General features: G+C 45.6%; 1 protein-coding gene across 1 annotated transcript in view; it reads left to right on the forward strand.

The window, feature by feature from the left end:
* GALNT17 (polypeptide N-acetylgalactosaminyltransferase 17) overlaps nucleotides 1-25,159 on the forward strand; it is a 386,942-nt gene that overhangs the window by 359,108 nt on the left and 2,675 nt on the right. The window contains exons 8-9 of the mRNA XM_016225135.2: nucleotides 1,928-2,065; nucleotides 7,282-7,377. Of these exons, the coding sequence (XP_016080621.1) occupies nucleotides 1,928-2,065; nucleotides 7,282-7,377 (234 nt within the window). The remainder of the gene's footprint in view (nucleotides 1-1,927; nucleotides 2,066-7,281; nucleotides 7,378-25,159) is intronic.

Below are 25,159 nucleotides of genomic sequence, written 5' to 3' on the forward strand. Positions count from 1 at the left end.
ATATTCTGCCAAGAATGCAACCTAGGAAAATACCCATGTCACTGCAGCCTTTTGAATCCCAGCTCTGCCGCTCACTAGTTAGGAGATCTTGAATGAATCCATTTGTATTGCCTTTGTACCTCAGGTTCCTCAGCTATAAAATGGGCCTAATAGCAGGTCCTCCTTCCGTGGGCGGTTGTGAGAACTAAATCTAAGTACCAAATCTCGATGACGGTGACATCCTTAGAGCACTTTGTCTTCCATAACACAGCAGGGTGACCTGAACCCCCAGCCACAGCTGGGTTTATCTCCTCGAGCCATGCCCTTGAGAGAGTTGCCTATAATTGTTCCTTCTGGGAAATAGCGGCCCCAAGGTTTCAGAAGGCTGGAGCCCAGAACAGCAGAGATGTAGTTGAATATATGCAAGTCTGTGGATAAAGAGGGTAAAGGTGGAGAGTTTATATCATTGTTGTTACAGTTGTGGAAATAAGGTTCTAATGGATTGAAAACCCCCATGGCAATGTAGCACTTTCGAGCTATGACACTATAAGTGATTTTACATGTTATGATATAAATATAGGCAACACGTGTTGAGCCCTTACTATGTCCCAGGCACTAGATAAGCTCCACATTTGCAGTATCTCATTGAGTCCTCATAACAACCTCACGACTTAGGAACCATCTGCCTCGGTTTCCTCATCTGTACAACAGGGATTGTTAACATTTCTCTCCTGAGACGCCTGTGAAGCTAAAAATGAGACTTAGAGCAGAGCAGAGCACATAAGACATGTGCAATAAATGCTAGTTTGATATGAACCTAGGGTGATGTCCATTTTATGGATGAGTAAACCGAAGCTCTGGAAGTTAAAAGTGACTTGCTTAAGGTCCTGCACATAGCACATGGCCGCGCAGATGTGAAGCTGAGTCTTTATTCACCTCTCCCACAGCCCTGTGGTGTCAGGGGAATAAGTGTTATTTTTCCTGTTTTGCAGACGAGGAGCTGTGACCTAGAATGGTAATGTGATGTAAAGTCCTAAGACCTCGGGGCTGCCGACTCTATCCCCAGTGCTTTCTCCATCAGTACAAACAACCTGGTCCCTAATGCCAGTGTCCCCTACCACACTTTCACAAGTGCCCGTTCTCATTAATCATGCTAAGTATATTAAAACAAAGAGTTAAATATTGCTGCCCAGGTCTGCCTTTGAATTTTAATGTTTGACATTTAAAGGGACATTCCTTTGGAAATCATTGTTTGGCTGCCAAAGAAGAAATCTTAATGAGATAATCTGAACCCTTCCCCCGGGCCCCCAACATGCTGCCGGGCTGCCCACCTCTGTGGAGAGAGCATCCTGTCTCCCCTAGTTCCCGGCCATCTTGCAGCTGAGTCTGTGGGGTCATATTTCAGCTACTTTATTTCTCCCTGTCAGCACACAGCAGCCCATTACAGGTTCATTTCTGTAAAAGCAGAGTGAATTATTCATTAGGACATTATTACAAGCTTTGCAATGGAAAATTATTTTCACTTCTGCATAAATGAACTTCACAAAGAGCCAACAAAGGGGGAAATTACACATGTGTAGAAAAGACAGGAGGTGGGATATAAGCATCTATTTTCTTGTCTTAATCAAATAATTCCTCTGATAATTGGCTGGGATAGTCACTCAGGAAATGTGGGAGAGGTGGAGCGGGAAACGTAGGTTGTTGTCACATCAGTGTGTCCCAGGATCCCTTTCGCACAGCAGTGATCAGGGCAGCTGATTTTGGGGACTGCCTGCTGCACTCAGGGGACAGCATTGTCTAGCCTGGGGCTAGAGGATCAGACAGGTCCCCTTGATCCAACCTTCTGAGTGAGCATGCAGAAAAATTAAGATTTCTCTCTGATGGTTTTTTCTTCCCTTCCGCCAGAGCTCCCCAGTCACTAATGCCTTTTGCTTCTTTCTACTTTCAGAACCCAGGAATTGACATAGGTGATGTCTCTGAAAGAAGAGCCTTAAGGAAAAGTTTAAAGTGTAAAAATTTCCAGTGGTACCTGGACCACGTTTACCCAGAAATGAGAAGATACAACAACACCATTGCATACGGGGAGGTAATTAAGACTATGCATGTTCTCAGCTTGGATGGCTATGTAGTGGGTTGTATATTGCTTTGATGGGGGGAAATGAGGAACAGAGTCATTCATTCGTTCATTCGTTCATTCGTTCATTCATTCATCCAGTGAGTGATTTTTGATGGTGCAGTCCCTAACAGCAAGGCTCTCACCAGCTGGTAGAAGGGACAAAGGGAATGTTACAATTGGGCAGGGGCCATCCTTTTGCCTGGGGTGTGGAGTGGTGATGAGCTCTCTTTGGGACATTTTTATTTTGAGGCGCCCTGGGACCTGTAACTGGGACATTAACATAACTAGGAAGTTGGGTATAAAATGAGGTAGGGACTGGAACTCTCCATTGCTCAGTGTTGTGGGCTGGAGCCACTTACCACCAGAGAAAGTGTGCAGATGAGCGTCTCTGGTTTTATCACCTTTCTACACGTTAAAATAGATTGACTTTTCTCTTACAAATGTCCTTAAGTACACACTTTAGAAAAATTTGAAAATAATAATAATAGCAATGAACACTTACTGAGTGCTTTCAAAATGCCACACACTACTCCAGTGCTTTTCACATATGAATTCGTTTCACTGTCACCTCATGAGGTAGTATGATTTCCATTCTGTTGATGAGGAAGCTGAGACTTAGAGAAATTAAGTAAATTACCTAAAGCTTCACAGCCTATCAGTCATGAAGCCAGGATTGGACATAGATATTCTGATTCCATAGATAATGCGTACATTTTGATGTGTGGTCTTCTTTACTGTGTGTATATATTGTTTTTTTACTAAAAATATATTTTCATATACACACATTTTATATACACACATTTATATCTCTGGATCTAGGCTGAAGCTGGCAAGGCTCTCTTTGACTTAGTGTTTACTTTTCCTACAACTGTGAATTTTCCTACTTTATGCCTGATGCCTTTTTTTATTGAATTTGTTGGGGTGATATTGGTTAATAAAATTATATAGGTTTCAGGTGTACAATTCTATAACACACCATCTGTATATTGTATTGTGTGTTCACCACCCAAAGTCAAGTCTCCTTCCACCACCATATATCCCCCCTTTACCTTCTTCTGCCTCCTTTCACCCACCCTTTCCCTCTGGTAATCATCGTGCTGTTGTCTGTGTCTATGAGTTTTTTGTTTAATCCCTTCACCTTTTTCACCGAATCCCTCAACCCCCTCCCCTCTGACAGCTGTTAGTCTGTTCTCTATGAGTCTGTTTCTGTTTTGCTTGGTAGTTCGTTTAGCTCATTCGATTCCACATGTGAGTGAAATCATATGGCACTTCTCTTTCTCGGACTGGCTTATTTCACTTAACATAATGCTCTCAGGTCCATCCATGCTGTTGCAAAGGGTAAGATTCCTTTTTTTTTTTTTACGGCCGAGTAGTATTCCATTGTGTAAATAAATGTACCACAGCTTTTTATCCACTTATCTGCTGATGGGTACTTGGGCTGCTTCCAGATCTTGGCTGTTGTAAATCATTCCCAGGTCTAGGCGAGGTGTCCTTCCTGAGCTGGAATTTGGAATAGGAAGCTTGTTTCTTGCAGGGGCAGTCTGTGTCATTGTTAGGGACACGTTAAGACTCTAGAGCCAGCCTGCTGGAGGAATCCGCCACCTGGAGTGGCTCCTCTCAGCTTCCATCCCCTCATCTGTGAAATGGGGGAAGGAAAATGCTTTCTGCATAGGGTTTTTGGGAAGATGTGCAGAGCTCTTAGAACAGTACCTGCCACACAACAGTAACTATTCATAGGGTCTTGTCTTTCTTCCTCAAATAAAAGCATGGTTTGGGGTGTTTTGTTTTTTTGTTATCAAAGCAAGATCAAACATAAAGGAAGCATTGGAAAATGGTCGGCAGTGAATGGATTATTCATAAGACAATTGGGTAAATTGTCTAGCTCTTTGGAAAAGAAAACAGTTTAGATTCTTACAGCTCACTCTATCCCAAAGTGAATTTCAGATGAACTATAGCACTGAATGAAAGAAAAGAAACCATAATAAAACCGTACGGAAATAGATATGAATCTGATCTCTGAAAAGGGAAGGAAGGGCTTTCTAAGAATCAAAGCTGTGAAAGAAAATGCAAGGAAAAAGGTAATGGATCTGAGCTCATAAATATTAAAATAATCTATACATCAACCAAACAGAGAAATAATATGCCGATCTGGGAATACGTATGCCATAAATATTATAGATGAATGGATAATATCATTAATATATAATGAACCCTGAAAATTGATTTAAATAAAAAATTTAATCTAAATAAGAAAATGTTAAATCCCAAGAGAAAAATATAATACAAAAGAAGATACAAATAGCTGAAAAACACAAGAAAATTTTAAACTTATTTTGTAATCAAAGAAATTAAAACTAATTTTAAAATACATTACAATAGCTTTTTTCCTACTACCAAGTGAACAAATATTCATTTTTAGAACATATGTTGGCACTTTGCCAGCAAGGTCTTGGTAATATGAAAAACTGCATATCCTCTGGTGAGAGCACAAATTGAAATAAGCCTTTTAAAAAGCAATTTGAACTGCATGTATTAAAGGGCTTAACGATAGTCATTCCACTCTTATCCTAAGCAAATAATCTGAAATAAGGACAGAGATTTGAGACTAAAATTGTTCATCTCAATGACTTTTTTGGAGGGTGGGATCAGAGATGTAGAATCTAACTTGCAGCTTAGTTAAATATGCTATCTCAATGGTTTGAAGTACTCTGAAGCCATTTCAAAAGGTTTGTACAAAAGTTTAATGACGTGAGAAAAGTATTGATAATGTAATTCTTAACAGCAAAAAGTCGGGATTACAAAGTTGGATTAGCTACCATTTTAGATCGGAAGCAAGTGAGAGACTAGTGTTGAGAAAAGGCAATGATAGGTCTAATTACCTCTGGGCAGTGTGGCAGGCAGTTCTCCTGTGGATACTTTGTCATGTCTCCCAGTTATCACTAGTGTTTATGTGATAATAAATAATTAGAAGGAAAAAATGATATTAACAAAGAAAGAATAAAAATAGGAAAGTGCTAGGAGGGGTGCAGGGCCTCGGAGGTAGCAAAGAGCTCCCAGTTGATTTTTGGATGAGGGAGGTCTTATTTTTGCAAAATCTCCTCCTTTAAGTAATAAGTGTAATGCATACATTCTGTAGAAAATATAAAGATGAAAACAAAATTTACTCCAATTCCCAGTTCCTTGGCATGATCAGTGTTAACATTTTAGGCATTTGCTGCTAGTCTTCTGCTGAGTTCACCATTAACTGAAATATATTTCAGATGGACTATAGCATTAAATGAGAGAAATCAAACTAATCAAATAAGTTCGTAACAAAATCTACCATTATTTAGACAACTCTATTCTTAAAACGCAACTCCTGCTGGTTCTTTTCACGGCAGCAGACGAGGCAATGGGAAAGGAAGAGGCAGAGTGGCCTCCTACTGGAGATGCAGCCCTCAGTCCTCGTTCCTCATGTGCAGTTCTGTCTGAGACTCCCTGGGCCGTGAATAGTTCTCCGTTTTATGCTCTTTTCTCTTTTCTACTTTTTTTTTAACCTGGCTTGGTTTTTTTGTCTTTCAAATCTTTGTAGTCATTTGGATTGTTTATGTCTTACTCTTGATAACCTCTAAATAAATAAATAAAATACCTCTGAGCCTCTGACATGAAAGGTCAGGTTGAACGTAATGTAATACCAAAACCTTCACACATTTCCTCTGATCTCTTCATCAACTTTTCAGTCTGTTAATATCTGGGATTTTAGACCCAAACGTTATTACACTTGATTTGCATGGCATACCTTCTTTAAGAATAACTTTGTAATCAAATTCAGTTGAGTGACAGAATTTACCAGTATTCAGACAACTGTACTTTAATGCTCACTCCTGCCAGGTCTTGTCCCCGCACCAGACCCCAGTGCAGTGACAAAGGGAAGCAGACACCTCTGAGCAGGCATCAGCCCTGGTGTTTCGTCCTCAGCGGACATCCAGCGTCAGAGCCCAGGCTGACTTAGATAATAACTCACTTTTCGTTGATTTTAAATTTTTATTTACCTCTATTAGCTAGAATGTCTTAAAATAATTTTTAAAGAAAGGCATGTGTATGCTTTATGTCCCGACTCTTGCGTGTTCGAGACGCTGCCTCCCCATTTGCAAAAGTATATCACTGGGCACAAAACACTGGGCCACCAGCTCCTCTGCTTAAAAAGCTATATGGTCGGCCCATACTCCCCTTATGGCCTGCACTGCCCTGGCCCCTTGTTCACTTTCACTCATCTTTTTTTCCCCTTAAGCATTATTTATATGAAATGCAACACAGGTACATGTGCCTAAAGCGAATATGTGCAGCATAACAGTATAAAGCAAAAATCCACGTAACCACCACCCGGCTGATAAATAGAACGTTGCCAGCACCGTTCCCACGGTACCCTTTTAAACAGTTAGCTCAGGACCCACCTCCCTTTAGTCTCTGAACCCCTCTTCTTGATTTACCTCTGGTTAATTTGGTTTCCAAGGAGACTATAATCTGGAGGGGACTGTGTGTGTGTGGGGAACCCCAGCATTGCCATTTTCCCGCTGGTTGAGATTGCAGGGTGGTGGGTGCGATGGACACCCATATAGGACCCAGTGCACCTGGAGGCCCAAATTAGGTAAGTTTTGCCTTGGGGACTTTTGTCTGTTCCTCCGAAGGTACATTATGAACACCTAGGATGGTGCCTGGCACAGCGTAAGCATTCAGTAAATATTTTTTTAATATATAAATAAATATTGCTGAAGTGTTGCATGAAGGCCAGACTTCTATTTGCTATTTTGGTTACTGTTTTTCATGCCTCTGTGCCGGTAATGACCTGAGAAGCTGACCCATGATTCCCAGGGTTATTAAAAACCAGTGTTGGTGCTGAAGCCCACTTTGGATAACCAATGGCTGACCAGTATTTCTATGTCCAATAGTTTCCTGAGATCCCTTTTTGTGCTGGGGACAAGGGAGCTGTGTGGGTGAGGGTTATAGGCACAGGATTGGTGCCCACAGCATCCACTGAGGGCTCTGCTAGAGGGATCGCCTCACAGACACAGGCCTTGGTCCCTATGTAGGGTGTCACTTGACCTTCTCATTGAGTAGTTGGGACCCAGACACGGTGGAACAGTGGCTGGGCAGCAGCAGCTCCACCAGACGAGCTCTGATGGGTGATGTTTTGCCTATTCCTGCAGCTTCGAAACAACAAGGCAAAAGACGTCTGCTTGGACCAGGGGCCACTGGAGAACCACACAGCAATACTGTACCCATGCCACGGCTGGGGACCCCAGGTAGGAGCCACCTCTGATCAGGAAATGAGTAAATTCAGTAGCCCACAGGGGATTTGTGGGACTTCTGGTGACTTCTGTTGTCCTTGCTTGGGCAGCTGTTACCCGTTCTGTGGGGGCTTTCTGGTTATTCCTGAGTCAGGGAAAAGGTTCACAAGTGGTTACACCAGCACAGACATTGAGAGAGTCAATGGGCACGTGTCATACTGAAAGGGAAATGTAAATAGATTTGAGAGTCATGGGCTACTAGGCAAGTATATGTGTTGTAATTATAACCAAAAGCCTGCTTACAACTTGAAAGAAAAGGTTAGCAGATTCCCTCATGAAAACCTGACAGACATGTCCACCCTGAAAGGCCATCTTCAGTTCGGTGGGAAGTGTGACCTGGTCTGTAAGTGCTGGTACAAGAGCCAGACGCCGACTGGGAAGGAGGAAGGTGTTTACAGCACATTTCAGAGAACACATTTTCCCTGATCTCTCAGGAGGGCACACAAGATAACTCAAAAAGGAAAGAATGGTCAACCAACAAAGTGAAAACAGCCTGGTAAACGAATTTCCTTTGACAACTTTGCGCTGGCCAACGGGGGTGTGTGTGTGTGTGTGTGTGTGTGTGTGTGTGTGTGTGTGTGTGTGCGAGCACACAAAGAACTTAGCAGAAATTCTCTAAGATTGGGAATAAACATCTCCAAAGATGTCATCCAACTTGACATTCATAAAAATTTAAAACATTTCTATGTCAATCGATCGTAATGAAAGGCAAGCTACAAATTGGGAAAACATTTATTATTCATTCCCAATGTACCAGATGTTTGGATCAAAGCCAGACTCACAGATTCTCCTATGAAAGGAAGACAATGGACAAAACACCCTGTAAGCTCCCACCATCTCTCTCATGTCCTGTGAAAACCCCTGTTCACTTGCAAATTCACATTCATATACACACACTCACGCATGTGTTCACAAAGGCTCGCGGGTCTTCTCTGCTCAGAGCACTCTGTTTCCTGTTAAGCCAGGACCTGGAAAAAAAGCATTGTGTTCCCTCTACTATCACCACAGGTAGTTCTCATAGTCCAGACCCTCACCTCCCTTCAAGGTGATGGGTCCTTCGAGGGCGTAATGCCAGTCACATCAAATCCTGAATCCTTTGGTCCTTGCAATCACTCTAGGAGGTAGCAGGCCGCATAAGGAAACAGGCACGAAAGGGCAAGTGCTTGTTATCAAAGCAGACTAGAACCCAGGCCCTCTAACACAACCAAAGCACTTTAAGTTCAAATCGAATCAATTTAATTCAAGATTGTTTATTGAGCCCTATTGCCATTTACAATTGACTAAAAGTGCCCGTGAGGAGCAGGAGAATGACTGTGAAGACCAGTTCCTTCCCATTGGGAAGTGGGGCATTAGCATCAAAGGCAGTATGGCCTGAAGAATCCAGTGAGTCTTCATCCATCCATTCACTCATCCTCTCAAGAAATGTGTCTTGATCACCGACTGCAGGTGCTAGTCACAATTGCACAGTATATGGCAGTTTATAAGATAGCCACCCTGCTCTCGGTGGTTTACACTTGGAGAGAGACAAGGAAAGAGGCAGGAAACCTGCAGCATAGGAAGTGTGGAAAGAGCAAGATAGCTTGGGGCTCTGGGTGCTGGGAGACAGAGGCGGCCCTGTTTGATGGGGGTTCAGAATGTAAGAGGGAGGAAGTGCTGAGAGAGAAGAGAGATGGAGAGGCAGATTGCAGTGGCATGTAAGGCATGCTCCATGGCATGGGTGCCCACACTTTAGTGTGCAGCAGAATCACCTAGAAGGCTTGGGGAAAACACCTACTACTGGGCCCCATCCCGAGTTTCTGAGTTAGGAGGTCAAGGTAGGGCCTGAGATTTTATATTTCTAACAAGTTCCCAAGTGATGCCAGTGATGTTGAGACTTCACCCTGAAAGCAATGGAGAGTCACTGAAGGGCTCACCTGGGGGAATGGTATGTTTAGGCTGTGCACAGAGAGACCTGGAGGAGTTCGGGGAGGGATAGATGCTGTGGAGCTGACCTGACTTCCAACCCTTACTGACTACATACGTTTTCCCCACCTGGGGACTAAAGAGTGAAGTACCTGGAAGCCATGGGTGTGGTGGGAAGCTGTGGCCTACAAGAGATGGTCAAGTCAGTTGTTTAAGAGGCTGCATCTTGGGACAGACCAAATGACAAGCCAGTGATGGACCAGTTTGTCTCAAGATGTTTGGAAGAGAGAGCTGAGGACACTGTGGTATCAGGCCAGGAGGGCAACAGGAGCCTGGACACTGAGCCCTGGGGATGTCTACTTCTGGGCCACATTGCTGTACATGATGATCGTTTAAGGACATGCCAGGAACAGCTTTAGAAGAACACTTAACTCCCAGGCTTTTTTTTCCCAATCTCCTAAATAGGTGACATTTGAACTGAGTACTTATTAACTATGACATAATGAGATGCTATTGTGTTTAAATATTTGCATAATCAAAAACTGGTCAGCAAAGCCAACTTCTATGAATGAGAAAGGGAGTAAGGATGGCCTACTGAATGTCTCCCAGAGCTCTGAGGGCTTCCTCAGATGGCTCTAGGCTTTTTATTTGAGTGTTTCAGGGGAAGGTTTTCTGATCCACTAGTAAGCTCTTGGTTAAACCTGAGGACCAGCACATTGAGGTGGCTGCGTCTGCCTTCTATGACTACCTCCTCCAAGGCCCCCTGGCCTCCCTGTCTGCCCTGGCTACTCAGAACACCCTCAAATGCCCTTATGATGCTCATAGCTCCAAGCATAGTCTGGGACAGACCCCATGAACTTGAGCTTCTTCACCCTTCTATCCAGAGCCTTCGCGCCTATTGCACCCCCTCCCTCAGGGTCCTAAACAGAGCTAGCAGGTATGCCCAGGTGCCCTTCTCCCAGACAGCGTGGGCAAAATTTACCGAGTCTTCACCCTGAAGATGGCCACTTGTTTGCTCCCTGCGGAGACAGGAGCCAGGCACCAAGTCCTCCTCTTCTGCTGGGAGCTTAGTGGCCTTCATAGCCCAGGACCCAGGCCTTCGCTGGGAAATAACTGCAGTTAATCTTTCACCAGTTCCACCTGCATGCAGAACTTTCCCTAACGCATGCTCTTGCCTCGTGACTGATTACAGAATGGCAGACCAAATTAGGCTGCTCGCTGCTACCTCCACTTCTAGGACTCGTACTATATGTCGGTCATGGTTGTCTTCCGTCGCTGATTTTTTAAAGTAAATCTAATGTTGTTTTCTGTTCTACCATGTGTTCAGAATTAGAGTGCACTCTGGGTCCTGCCCTCCAGCCGCCAGGCTCCCCCCCTCCCCCGCTCATCAAGGTTTCTCCCCTTCCTCCTGAACAGCTCCCTCTGCACCAGGAGTTGGTCCCCACCAGTCACATGCCTGGGCATCTTTATAAACTGCTTCATAAAGTGCTGCAGGTTAATGGAGACTGATTCAGGCTCTGTAATAAGGCAACTCCCAGAAGAAGGAACTGGTGTTCCATGGACATTGTTAGCTTAATTAATGGACTCTCTTGTAATTTATTGTCAAACAGCAATTAAACAGAGATAAAATAGGCACTGAGGAGGGTAATTTCCTGTCTTGCAACATGTGTTTGTCAACAAGATAGAAACGGTTCCCAGCCACTCAGAGAGCCTGTGAGCTCGTGAGTGTCTGCCAGCGAGCTCGTGACCAGACTTCATTTGGTCTGGTTACTAATTTGAATTAGCCAAGCACGCCTTTCTTTTTTGAGCTTAAGTTTTATTTAAAAATAGGATATCAAGGACACAGCCACAGCCTTGGTGTCAGCGTGACCCCATTTAGAGCAGTCTTGTCTAAGGATGCTGCAGCTCCCCACCCCACTCCAGGCTGCTGCCATCCTGGGCCCAGGTCAGGTGGGTCCTCAAGTTGGAGCAGCCAAGGTCACCCCACAGAGGCGCCAGCCATGGGAGTGGCCTCCGAGGCCAACCCCTCCCTGCCTTCCCTCCCAGCCCACCGCATCAACCTTCCCCATCCCCCACTTCTAATTTCCCTTGGGGACAAAGGCCATAAAGAGGGAAAGGGGTGCGCAGCGCCGCCCCGAGGGGCTCAGGGTGCATAGCACCTTCCTCACCCCTGAGCTCTTCCCATGGCCCTGGGGCTGCTCTGAGCTGAGCTGTTTGCCCGAGGGCCCAGCGGTGAACAGGCTGTGGTGTAGTCCAGAGCTGTGGGCTCTGGCCCTGCCTTCGGACGGCTTTGCGCGCTCGGGCCAGAGGCATGGCTGGGCGGAGGCAGGGACCAAAATGCTGCTGCTGATAATCCCGTTTATATTTTAGTAAGGCGTTCAACCCAGTCAGGTAGGTAGTGACAGCCTCCTTTACTGATGAGAAAATTGAGACACAGGTAGTGCCATCTGTCCCACCCTTTAAATTCAAGTCCTGTGACTCCTAAACTTCGATACTCTGCTGTGCCATCTGGGGAGCACGTCTCCAGTCCTCCATCCCCCAAGTGTGCTGTAGCCCACAACCGGTTATGGTAGAAGGAGTTGAGCAAGCATAGAGCCAATGTGAGGCAAGTGGAATGTCAGAGCAAAAGTGAGGAGATGGGGGGGCGTATGCCATGTTTGGGGAACAGTAAGGCAATTGGCGTGGCAGAGGGTGGCCAATAAGGAAAGAGTATGAGAGCCCTAGGACTTTCCGCCCAGCATCTCAGGTATGGTCCACGGGACTGCTGGCCACCAGGAACTCTTTAAAATGCTGACCCCTGAGTCCCACCCCAGACATACTGAAAGGAGGAGGCCAGGAATCTGCATGTTAACAGTCATTGCCGAGTGCTTTTTTTCCAATGAACACAATTTATTGATCATCTATTATGGGAAAAGCTGTGTGTTAGACATACCATAGTGAAGGTATGTCTCTGTTTGCCCGGAGCAGGTCCAGGTTATGCTACGTGTCCCAGACTAATTTTTTAAATCCATGATGCTATTTCAGGTTTTATATAATTGGGTTTTCAAGGTAAAATTCACTCTTTATAATATATAGTTTTGTGAGTTTTGACAAACACGGGGTCAAGTATCCCCACCACAGTCAAGACATAGAACCATTTTGCCACCCCCTACATTCCCAGGCCCCTTTGTAGTGAATCCTGCCTCTGCCCCTAGTGCTTTACATAGATCAAGTCTGAGGACCAACTTCATCGGGAGTGTGCAGGGGGTCCTACATGGATGCTGCACAAACATAGAACATCCCCACTGATTCTGCTCTAGGCTCCTCCCAGGTGAGAACCACAGCTCCCCAGCAGCCCAGGCCGTGGACAGGGCACGACCAGCACAGGGTCCGAGTGACGTGGCCCTGGGGACTTCGGGAGCACTCTAAATTAGCTCCTCTCTGTAGTGGGACAATCTTGAGATGAGGTTTGCACCGTGGGGAGGGGTTTAGGGTGTCAGGCTCTGTGCCGCGGTCCTTTCTGATTCACTGGGCTCTGGGGAGAGTACCACAGGATCTCTTCTGTTTGTCCTTCTGTCAATACATTTTATTCTTCCTCTCCCTCTTTTCTCTGAAGTTCACATTCCCCCCGTCAGTTAATTCATCACCAGAGTGACAGAGGAGAATTCTTTTATCTCATAATTAAGTTTAATCTGATCTTGGACTTACTCTCTGATGGCTTCATCTCTAAAGCGATACATCATCCAACACCTTGTCACGATGATGCATTGTGCCAATAAGGCACAGTGCCCCGCTGGAGTGACAGGCTCTGGCGAGCTGTTAGCATGGGAAGGCGCTTGAAAATGCAGATGTTAATGACATCCAGCAGCCTCTTGGCTTCCGAACAAAGTCATGTAAGTGTTGGGGCTCAGGGGACCAAGCCATTGAGAGAACATTGGAGTTAACACCCAAGGAATGATGGCTTTGCCCACAAAACAAGCCTGTGATTCTGGGCAAGGGCTTCCCACGTTTGGTAGGAAGCGAACCCAGTAATCCCTTCTGGTTCCTGGAAATCACCATGAGGTCAAAGCAGGGCCAGCAGGGCTGGAGGAGTGAGGGCAGGGACTTTTTATGTTAGGAAAACAGACCACATTCACAAAAGAGAGACAAGGGGAAACAGGAAAGGAGACACGGGTGCCGTGTGGGACACTGCAGTTTCTGGGCTGCTCACTTCCATTCCCGGTCTTGGTCTCTTATGCGGTGTTTAAAAGCCCGCCCCCTGCATTCCAGTGAGACACTCATAAATTCATTTTGCCTTGCTGCAGATAGCGGGAATGTTTAAGAGCCTTTTTCTGCTCCTTTGCCTCATCTTCTCTAAAAATATTCAAGACATTTCTGATTTTATTATTTTAGGGTTGTTAGTTCGTGCCTCCTGAGCCCTGCCTCCAGCCAGCCCACATGCACCTCCCTGGTGCCTGCCCTTTTTTAAAAAAATCCTTGCCTGAGGAGGATATGTGTCCTATTGATTTTTAGAGAGAGAGAGAAAAAGAGAAAGAGATAGGAGAGAAACATCGATCAGTTGCCTCTCTTAATCGCCCTAGCAGGGGATCAATTCCCAACCTAGCTATGTGCCCTGACCAGGAATCGAACCTGCAACCTTTTGGTGGACAGGACAATACTCATCCAACTGAGCCACCTGGCCAGGGTGCACCTGGCCTCTTCGCAGACCTCCATGGAGGGCAGGGTTACTGCCTTTCTGCTTCCCTGGGCTGTGTGTTGTCTGTGGGGGACCCAAGCCTCTTTCTCTGCCATCTCCTTTGCTTCTCTTTCCGAGTTGCAGGTTCTGCTTCCCACCTTCTAATTATCCCTGAAAGTGGGCCCCGAGGTCCACACACGGGGAGCTGGAGTGCTCGATTTCCTAAGTGGCACACAGAAGTGACATGATGTTGACCTTGCTCAAGGAGGACTCCAGGTTAAGGAGGAATTGCTGCACTGTTTCTTTCTTGCCAGATGGATTGATGAGCTGTTCTTTCCAGAAAATCAGAATTACAATCATAAATTGTTTCCCAGTAGAGATTCTTAGTTAAAAGTTTTATATCTCTTTAGAATGTTAGTTGACTTTTCTCCAAACACAAAAGGGATCCGGGCAGGTTTTGTATTCATGCCAGGCTTGGAATTAGGAACTCAGACGGCACAGCGTGGTGGTGGCCGCATCGTCAGCTAAACATTCCCACCTTGCCCAGAGGTGTCAAATCCAAAGAAAGTCGCTGCTAATCTTTTTCTTTATTTACTAAAGACACAGTAGCATTACAGGGAGTTTAAAAAGTACAAATTTAAATCATCGATAATCCTACCACCCTGAAACATCTATTATTGTTTTGGAGGCTTGCTTTAGTTTTTTCGGTTTTTTTAATATCTTGTTTTTTTAGGTTGTTTAAGATCTCTTAATTAATAAAGAAGCAATACCATTGTTTCTGAAGGACAGGAAGGGAAGGGGAGGCTGCTCATGAGAAGGTATTTAGGGCTTTAGCACTACACGGTGCAGCAGAGTTAGTGCAAAACGTTAGTTGGCCATTTCGTTCAGAGTTTTGGTTTTTCTTTGGATCAGCGGTGTCTATCAAATGATTATGTTGAAATATGTTCCTTGTTTGGAATGGAGAAGGTCCACGATCATGGCCTATCATAATTAAGAGTGGATCTGGAAGGGTTTAGGCTGGTGGAATTCAGGCCCCTGGTACAGGATGTCGGGCTTCAGGAGTCTGGGCTCCCACTGGAGGAGCCAGAGGAAGACCAGGTGTGAGTAGCAGAATGTCTTACACTGTCGTCACCTTACCACCTGCCTGGCTCAAGAGCTAGGGTTATGTAAAGAGCCATGGATCAGTACTGGAATTTCACCCACGTAGGGCCCACTGAGGATGCCATGTACACGCTGACATTGGTTGCATGGCCTCCTTACATCTTCCTCCTGCGGCTTCAGGGCCTGAGTGTCATAGGTGATGAGCCCTGCTTTCAAGGGACTCCTATCAATCATCTTGACTGCCTGATACTGTCCCCAAAAGACTAGGCCCATGCCTGTGGAATTCCTACAGAGCCTGAGTCTGTGCCCTCCGTGGAGACTGAAGTGTTAACCAGCCACATCTTGAGGGTGAACCCCAAGAAGCCTTGCAGGAAGGATTTGTGCACCAGGATGGGTTCCTGTCAGTTCGACCTCAGTATCCTCCATGTAAATAGGTGGTTTGGCCATGAACTGACCAGGCTTTCTGGGGAGGAAGATGAGTTCTCTTTGGGGCAGTGTGAATTTGAGGAGAGTGGGCTTTGGGAATCCCAGTAGTGATGTCCTCCAGGCAGCAAAACATTCCACCCCGGTGCTGAGGACAGATGGGGTGTGTACCAAAGGACATCAGAGCAATGGTCCTAGGACAGACCCTAGGGCAGGCAGCTCCACGTTTAGTGGGTGACAAAGCCAGAGCAATTGATACCAGAAAGATGGTCACACCAACCAAGGAACAATCACATCAATTGTTGTTGCCCAGAGTAAGCTAGACCATGCTGTGTGTTAGATGTAGTAACAAAAAAACCGAGGGTGAGGGGACTCTCCATGAATCGTGGAGTGGAAGCCAGACTGTAGTGGGTGCAGGGGAGAAGGGGAGATGGGGAGATAGAGACATGATGGAAAGAACCCTCTGGAAGCTTGACTTTCAGGGGCGGCGAGAAGACGGCGGGGGCCAGAACTGGAGAGCACGGTTAAGACAGAGTGAAAGGAAGTGGAAAGCTAAACAGAAAGGAACTAATTACACTTCTAAAACATTTGTGGAAAGTGTAGAGAACAGTGAGGATTAATGCTCGGAAAGTAGATGTTCTGTAGTCTTAATTTGAGCAAAACTAAATTTCCCCTGGGTCAAATTATGGGATATGGGAGCAGAAATTTAAGTCTTTATTTTTATCTGAGAGAAATATATGAATTTATCTCGACAGAAATATAGGTATCGACTGACCTGCCAGCCCAGATTTACCCCTCTGGGAACCACAATTTTTAGCTCATCTGGGTAATTACAATGTGGAGGGCCCGGAATCCCAGGGAAGTGTTCTCCCCACCTGAGGAGGCCGGGTGCACCGTGGCCGTCTACCAATGTTTAGTGCTGAATGAAGAGTCACGAATAATGTATTAGCTGCTGGAGGGGAAGGGCCCAGATGCTTTGGCCAGGCCTGCGTTGTGCCATGAGGTGAGCCCAGGGTGGCCGCAGCCTGGCACGAGCTCCAGGATGAGCCCCTGGGCTTAGGTGGGAGGGTGGCAACAGCAGCGTGAGAGAAACCAGTCTAGTTGGAGGTGTCCTCAGAATGAGGAGGGAAAGGCCACTGTGCCAGTGGGAGTTTTGGCTTCTAGAATTGAGAGAGAAAGAAATAGATTCTCGCCTGGACAGGTGGCTCAGTTGATTGGAACCCTATACACCAAAAAGGTTGCGGGTTCGATTCCTAGTCAGGGCACATACCTAGGTTGTGGGTTAGATCCCTGGTCAGGGCGAGTAAGAGAGGCAACCAGTCAATGATTCTTTCTTACATGGATGTTTCTCTCTCTTTTCTCTCTCTAATAATACACACACACACACACACACACACACACACACACACACACACACACACGGAGTGTCTTCAGTAGAGAGTATAAGAGGGAATATGCCAGCACTTTTTTGGGGTCATTGTCATTGGTTAAATAATAATATGCAAATGAGCAGACCCAGAACAAGGCTGGGATTGTAAGGGCTGTTTGGTGACATTGGACACCTGGATCTGAGTCTCAGGGGCTGTTTCCATTTCAGAGCATTTGCACCCCCACTCTCACACGGCACATCAATCCCAGGCCCACGTCTAACTCCTCTGTTAAGGCTCTGAATTCCGGGTGGTTGAGGCTGATGAAGTAGATGGTTTGCCTGGGACTCATCAGGGGACATGCCAGGAGCAGAAAGCAGGCACAACTTTTCTATCCCCACTGTGGAAGTGGGAGGGAGGGGCGTGAGTCAGAGATGAGGGGCCATCAGAGCTAAGGACCTGGGGCCATCAGGGTGGCGTTGGGGATACAGAGCTGAATACCACCAGTCCAATGCAAGGCCTCAGCCTTCTAGGAATCTGCCCATTCCAGGCAAGGGCGCCTAGGCTCTGCATCAAACCAGGGAAGTGAAGTAGGGGAGGGAAGGAGAAGGGCAGGAGCAGAGCAAGGGGCGGCCCCCCCAGCCTTCCCTGGATTAGGGGTCCAACACAGGAAACCCGTGGACCTAGCCCAAGAGAGCCCTATGGGCTGGATAGCTGCCTGGGGATACTTGGCTACCCAGCAGTACTGTTGAAGCACTTGGGGCAGCAAACCCTATCCTTGGGGACAGATGGCTCTGGGAGAGGACAGGAAGCCTAGAGTGGCTGAGTGCCTGGAAGGAGCTAGGGACAGGAAATGCTGGCCACGTGAGGCCACGTGGGAGCCTGTAGGGAAGAGCAGAAGTCTGCAGTGAGGCAGAGCAAGACCAGGGAAGTAAGAATAAACATAAAATAAACATAGAGGGCTTACTAGGCACCACGCCCTCTTCTCACCCATTCATTTAATTCCGAAACTGCCCCATGAGGCAAATCCTATCACTGTTCCCGTTTTGACGAGGAGGAAACGGAGTCCCATAGGGCTAACGTGACTGGCCCATGGTCATAAAACCAGTAAGTGGCAGAGCTTGAATTTCATAAGCAGGCTTCAGAGTCCAACCAAGTCCTTAACCAAATCATATTCTGCCCCTTAGGTGACACAGCGCAAAGCCAGGGATGCTCTTTCAACTGGCAAAATGAGAAAGTGAGATTAACTAAGATCGGGCTAAAAGGGAGCAAAATGTTTGCAGCACTTCCACGCTGTACCTGGGACGCAATCTTACCTTCCTACTCCGCACACAGAGATGAGAAAGAAATGCATCTGTTTATTGAGAAATAAGAGTCTTTGCTCCTCCAGCCGACTTAGCAGTCTGAGTGAGCGTGGATGGCATGCTTAGGAATTTGCTCCTGATCCCTGAGAAGTTGGAGTCAGCTTTACTGCTCACCATCCCCTCTCTCACTTGGCTCTTCTGACCCTCATGCTGGTGCCCCCCACATTTAGGACCCCTTTCCAAAAGGTCCCGGCTCTCTCCTTAAAGCTGTGTGGCCAGACTCTGCCACCCTTTCCCACCTTCATTGGCACTGCCCCCGCTCCACCCACTCCTGCACCTGTCTCTGCAGGAAAACTGACCCAAGGTTTTGTGGCACAACTATGTCTCCCCATTTATTTTAAGTAGCAAGTGTTTAGAATAATGCTTCAGACCAGCATGACGAGCGATTAGAGAGGGAAGGGAGAAGACTGAGGAGAGAGATCCTTGGGACCATCCCACCTCCAGGAACTGGTTGTCTGCAAAACACAATTGGTTCTCTAAGGTGCCTTCTAAGCTCCCAGATATATATTTTAATTAACCTTATTGAAGTGTAAGGTAAATACAATAAAATGTATTAAAGTACAAATTGGATGAGTTTTGATAGGTGTACACATCCTGGAACTGCCTCCCCAGTCAGGATACAGAATGTTTCCATCCCCCTCAAATATTCCTCCTGCCCCTTTTCTCTGCCCCAGCTCCTAGGCAGCCACCACTCAACCACTCTGAGATACAGTGTGGAGACACTTTTTCTGTATTCAGTTTGGGATCTGGCATGCTCTGGACAGTGGTAGAGGAAGGCTGTTTGTTTTTGAGAATGTACATGCACACATGTAGTCACCAGCAACCATTCTTGTGGCTTCAGACAAGCTACAAGGAAATCTACCCCAAAGCAGGCTTGAATCAATGGAATGGGAATCTCTGCATGCAGAGTAGAAGCCAGGTGAACTGCATTTTTTCATTTAGCCTCTGACGAGGCCTGGTTTTAAAATGGTAAGAAAGATCCTTAACGTGAAATCAATTGCAAGCCCTGCTTTTATTGACATTCCAATGGATTTTCTATGTTCTGGAGTCATTCCCTAATTATTTGGCTGACTTTTATTTATCTGGCCATATCCTGAATGTTTTAGTTTTCCCTCAAGGCTATTAAATCTGGGTTAATACTTGTGTGTGCCTCTTAGATCATCTCAAATAGAAAAATTGGGTTTTTTCTCCTAAATGAGAATTAACAGTATTTGAACGCAGAAGTTTTTTTCCCAATTGCCTTAGTGTTGTGGATAATGATGTTCATTTCTCCTCCTGGCCCCAGCAGCCAAACCTTGATTAATCCCATTCAATTCAAAAGACATTTATAGAGCATTTGTTTTTTGCAAGATACTTTTCTTGGCCCTTATGCTATATAAAAATGTGTAGGATATTGATGCCTAAAACAACCACAACAAAAACCTGTAGCAGGGAAAGACACATTCATAAAATACACAATTGTGTAAATTAAAGAGATCGTGCTTGGGTGGGGGCTTTGTGGACCGGTGGAGATGGTAAAGGTAGGGTGGGGGTATATTCTGTATAGGGAAGCCTATTGGCTGTTTTTGAGAAATCTAAAGTAATCTGTCAGACTAAGCCAAGAAACTGAGAATTAAGCCTGAAAATGTAATTGCTGCCCTGGAGTGCAATGTGATGGTAAAAAGTTTACTCTTAAATCTGTGGGCAGTGGGAGCAACTGAAGGCTGCAGCAAGGGATAGTATGATTTGACCTGCAGGATTGGGTAGGATAGATGGGAACTGGGAAGGCCTGGAAGTGGGAAGACCAGTTACAAAGCTACTGCAGCAGGTCAGGTGCCAAAATAGTCTCACCTGGGCTATTAAGAGGAAATATGTAAAAAAGACATGGAGGAAGAAATTGTAAGACTTTCAACATTATTGATGAGGGAGAGGCAAGGAGCAAAGGTGATGAGTTTACAAACCTAGAGCCTGGGAGAGATCAGGGCTGTGAGAGCCAGTTGTCTGTTGATATAACTGGAGGAGTGAGAGTCAACAAGTTTTGGGCAGTCGCTGACTCAGAGGACTCTTCACCCATTGGCCCCTCAGTAGCACATGACGTGTGAACACATGCTTCAGGGTTACCTTGGCAACAGTGAGCTTTATACTGGAGTGACAAATTCCACAGAGTGGCTTGGCTATAATTTTATATGTGAGCATATAGACAGATGATGAAATAGCTCCCAACAATAGAGCAGGTTAGACACTTTGAAGGGTCTCCCCAGTACTGTATAACTAGATTCTAGATCATCTACAGCAAATCCAATTTAAAAACCTTCTAGGTGCACAAGAGTGATTGTATCCATTAGCTATTGCTGAGTAACAAATCATCCCAAGACATTTTCAGATCAACAAAGTGTGAGTGGATTCACCGTGACAGACAATCACCAAAGGAACTTCTAAGGAATGTCCTCCAAGAAGAAGGAAAGTGAGCCCAGAAGAATGTCTTGAAGCAAGAATGAATTCCAAATAAAGAAATTTATAAACATATAAGTAAATCTAAGCAAATATTCTTACATAAAACAATAAGAATGTCTACTTGTTCCTCTGGGGAAACATACCCAAAACACTGAACAGTCAGAAGGAGATGATCAGATTTTGTATCCTAACATCCTTGAATTTCTTTGAGTAGAAGTGGGTGTTAAGATATTGAACAACATTAGATTTTACTAAGTTGTTAATGGCTACATTTCAAGAGTGAACAATAAAAATATAGAAATGGAATCAAATTTCCAAATTTGTAGAGGGAGCAATGAAATATGATAACATTTCAATAAATAACCCAAAATACAACCCTAAGAATCCTGAAACACTAATCAGAAAGAATATATGCACCCCTATGTTCATAGCAGCACAATTTACAATAGCTAAGATCTGGAAACAGCCCAAGTGCCCATCAGTAGATGAGTGGATAAAAAAGCTGTGTGACATTTACACAATGGAATACTATGCAGCTGTAAAGAAGAAGGGGAAAACAAAGGCAAATAATGGAGGAAAAAGAAACAGAGAAGGCTGGACACACAGAAAGTACAAAGAAAGATAGTAGAAATAAGTCCAAATATATCATTAATCACAATAAAAACAAATGAACTAATCTTCCTGGTTAAAAGACAGAGACTGTCGCCTTAACTTTTTAAAATTACAGGAATAGTCCGTTTTCAAGAGACACATTTAAAACACAAAGAGAGAGAAATGTTGAAAGTAAAAGGATGGAAAAGGGACTGGCAGGCAAATTCTGAAGAGCAGAAAGCTGAGGTGACTCCATTAATACCAAACAAAGTAGCCTTCCACACACAACGAAATGAAGTGTGTCATTTCATCATGATGACGGATTCAGCTCTCTAAGAAGATAGTCATTGTTAACTTGGATGTATCTCTCAAATCTGCCATGTTCACTCCTCTTTCAGTGTCACCACTTGAGTTCAGTCCTTTGTCAGCCCCTGGGCTTTCATTAGGCCCTACTGCAGTTCATTCTCCACTCAACAGCCAGTGTGGCCATCCTACAGTTCAGATGGCTCCTCATGATAAAGCCTGGACTCCTGGGCATGATGTGTCCCCACGGTGCAGCCTCGTCTGCACTGTACCCACCCCTTTCTACTTCTGCCCCATCACAGCTGACACCCTCCATCATTTCCTCTGGTCTCGAGGCCTACGAACATCCTCTTGCCTTTGTCTGGTCTGGCCTGGCCTTCTACTCATGCAGTTGGCCTAAATGTCCCCTCCTCTGGGAAGACTACGCTGCCCTCCCTCTTCTGGATTAGGGCCCCTCCTGTTCTGGTTCTAAGAAGACATTTAGTATATGTCATAGCATTATTTCACTTTGTCATCCTTGCTCGACATCATGAGTTATTAAGTAAATGCAAGTCAAAACCACCATTGTATACCACTTCATACCCACTAGAATGGCTAGCATTTTTTTTAAATTTGTTTTTTTAAACCACAATAACAAGAGTTGGCCTGGATGTGGAGAAGTTGGAACCCTTGTTCGTTGCTGGTGGAAATGGAAAATGCTGCAGCTGCTTTGAAAATAGTTTGTTTCTCAAAAAGTTAAACATACACTTACCATATGACCCAACAATTAGCAATTCTACTTCTAGATATATACCTAAGAGAACTGAAAATATGTTCACACAAAAACTTACACATGAGTGTTCATAGCAGCATATCTCATAATAACCCACACTAGAAACAACCCAAGCATTCATCTCCTGGTGAATGGAGATGCAGAGTGGTCAAGAGGAGGTGGGACGCTCCCAGTGTGTGGATCTGTGTTGCGCCAGAGACTTGACACAAGACATCGTGGAATGGAGAGAATTGCACTGAGGTCTGGGAACACCAAAGCCAGAAAGTCCTAGAGGAAGGCCAATAAATAGCATTTCCAGGAAGGGAAACAGCTGGAGCAAAGCCCTGGAGGAGGGAGAGCCTGTTGGGCTTGCAGAGGACAAGGAGCAGAGATGTTTAAGGAGGGAGCATGGGGTGGGAAGTGGTGAGCGGTGGACTAGGCAGACTCCCACTCCAGGAGTAAGGCAAAACGGGGAAGAAGACTGATGTTGGGTCTCAGTGCTCACCACCCTCTTGCCTTGGTAAGCCCCATGGTCTGTTCAGACCACAGCGCCCTGACCCTGACCCTGACCTTGGCCCTGGCCCCTTGGCCGAGCCAGCAGAGCTGATGCACGCGGCCGGTACTTCTGGTGTGAGAACCGGCCTTCCCCCAGAGCAGAGACCCTGCAGGCTCCTCTCAGCTGCCCTGCTCGCCCGGAAGCCTGCACGGCTTGGGGCTGGTGTGTGGCCTTGGCAGGTCCTAGCAGCCTGGGTCTCATTGTTTTCATGCCCTAACAGACCTCAGAAAAGAGAGACTCTAACTCCCAATGGCATTTAACTTCACTCCTTAAACATCTGGGTCACAGATATGTTTAGTTAATTAATGTTCTTAACGCTACTCATTTGCCTCCTGGATAATAGATTGATTCATAATTCCAGTAAGCAGCTGTGTATGTCTTTCCCCTGAACATAAAGGCAGCTTGTTGTCATTCATCACTTTGCATTTGGTGAATTTAAATATATTCAGAGACATTGTTTAGGGAGAGGTGGGAGAGAGTTTCTGATTTTTCTTATCATTTCGCCTCTAATAATTACTCTGATTTGGAACTAATTTGGGTTTAAAGCACATGTTAACTGCATCTCTCTCAAGGGCACTTAATAAACTCCCTGTCACTTGTTTTGGGGGGACCGGGAGGGCTTCCCTTTGGGGATTAGAGCAGAGGGTTTCTGAGTAGCTTCCACCAGGAGATTGGAGCCCCCGAGGAGAATCTTATCCCCTGGAGAAGAGGGACTCATGTCCCTGAGCAGAGCTGCCTTCTTGCTCCATCCCCAGCCAAAAATGCCCAAGCTCTCAAGAGGAGGAGAGGATTATCTTGGAGGAGGTCCCTTTGTTGCTCAGCTGCTGGGTCAGGGCCACCAACTGCAGGGTCCCTAGAGACCCAAGAGAGGCCAGGGCCCAGCCAGGTGAGCAGATGTCTTCATGCCTTGGTTTCCTCACCTTTAAAAAGGGGAGAGTAGTAGCACCTATCTAAAGGGTTTTATGACAACTCCGCTGTTTACCCTCTGTACATTCTTAAAAATGATGCAGAGTATGCCTTCATCACCTGCAAGCTGCTAATTGTATTTATTTTATTAAGATCCAGCCTGGCCGGGCGTGGCTCAGCGGTTGAGCGTCCGCCTAGGATCCAGGCGATCAGGGTCCAGTTCCCGGTCAGGGCACATGCCCGGGTTGCGGGCTCAATCAATGACTCTCTCATCATTGATGTTTCTCTCTCTCTCTCCTTCTCCTTTCCTCTCTCTGAAATCAATAAAGATGTATTTAAAAAAATAAAAAAAAAAGATCCAGCTGTATAGCAATGACCATCACTCCTACGCTCGTCACCTCTTAGGATTGTAAGAACAAACAACAAGATCGTGCCAGCCTCTCTCATTGCCTCACCAGCCTACATGGGAATCCTCTCAGGGGGAGCACAGCCCCACCCTTATGTTCTCAGGAGCCTATATCCAGGCTGGGCACACAGAGGAGTCTTCAAAACATGTTTGTAGAGTTAAATGTAGATGGGGCTGCTTTTTTTTTTTTTTAATGAGAGTGTTCACCAGATTTACAATGTGCTCATTCACAAACACATTTTTGAGCACCTGGTCTGTGATTGTCCTCCTAGCAAGGAATGAAATAAATGAGGCGCAGTCCCTGCCCCTAAAGGAGTGTAGATGGGAGGTAAATGCATTTGTTCAAAAGTTGGAATACAGAGTTTTAAACAGCGTGGACAGGCAGGAGAGGGGAGGCCACTGAAGTCCTAGGAGCCCTGCTGGGGGAAGGTTTCTCAGGCAACACTATCTCTGTATCAGTTAACTATTGCTGCATAACAACTATCCCAAACTTGGTGGCATAAAACAATATGCATTCATTATTGTTCATGAGTGCATAGGCCATCTGGATGCTTCTCTGATCTGGACCAGGCTCAGCTGATTTTGGTGGGATTCGTTGACGCGTCTCCTATCAGCTAGCAGTTCGGCTGAGGGCTACCTGATCTCCAATGACATCATCTCTTGGTCAGGTGGTGGTCTCTCACTCTCTACCAGGCCATCCTGAGCTGCCATGGTGGCAGCAGGGTTTCAAGAGAGTGGGAGTATGCACAGTCTAATTCAGGAGCAGGCACATCCTTCCTTCTACTACATTTTGTTGACCAAAGCAAGTCACCAATATTCATGGGATGTGAAATTAGACTCCACTTGATGGAAATTGCTGCAAAGTCACATTACCAATGGTGTACAGAAGGAAGAGTGAAGGATGTGGCCATTTTTGCAATTTCCCGCAATCTCTCCGCTCACTTTGCAGTACATAGAGCACAAAACCAGTACCAGGACTG

The sequence above is a fragment of the Miniopterus natalensis genome, chromosome 3 (assembly GCF_054644295.1).
Source record: "Miniopterus natalensis isolate mMinNat1 chromosome 3, mMinNat1.hap1, whole genome shotgun sequence".
Lineage (NCBI taxonomy): Eukaryota > Metazoa > Chordata > Mammalia > Chiroptera > Miniopteridae > Miniopterus > Miniopterus natalensis.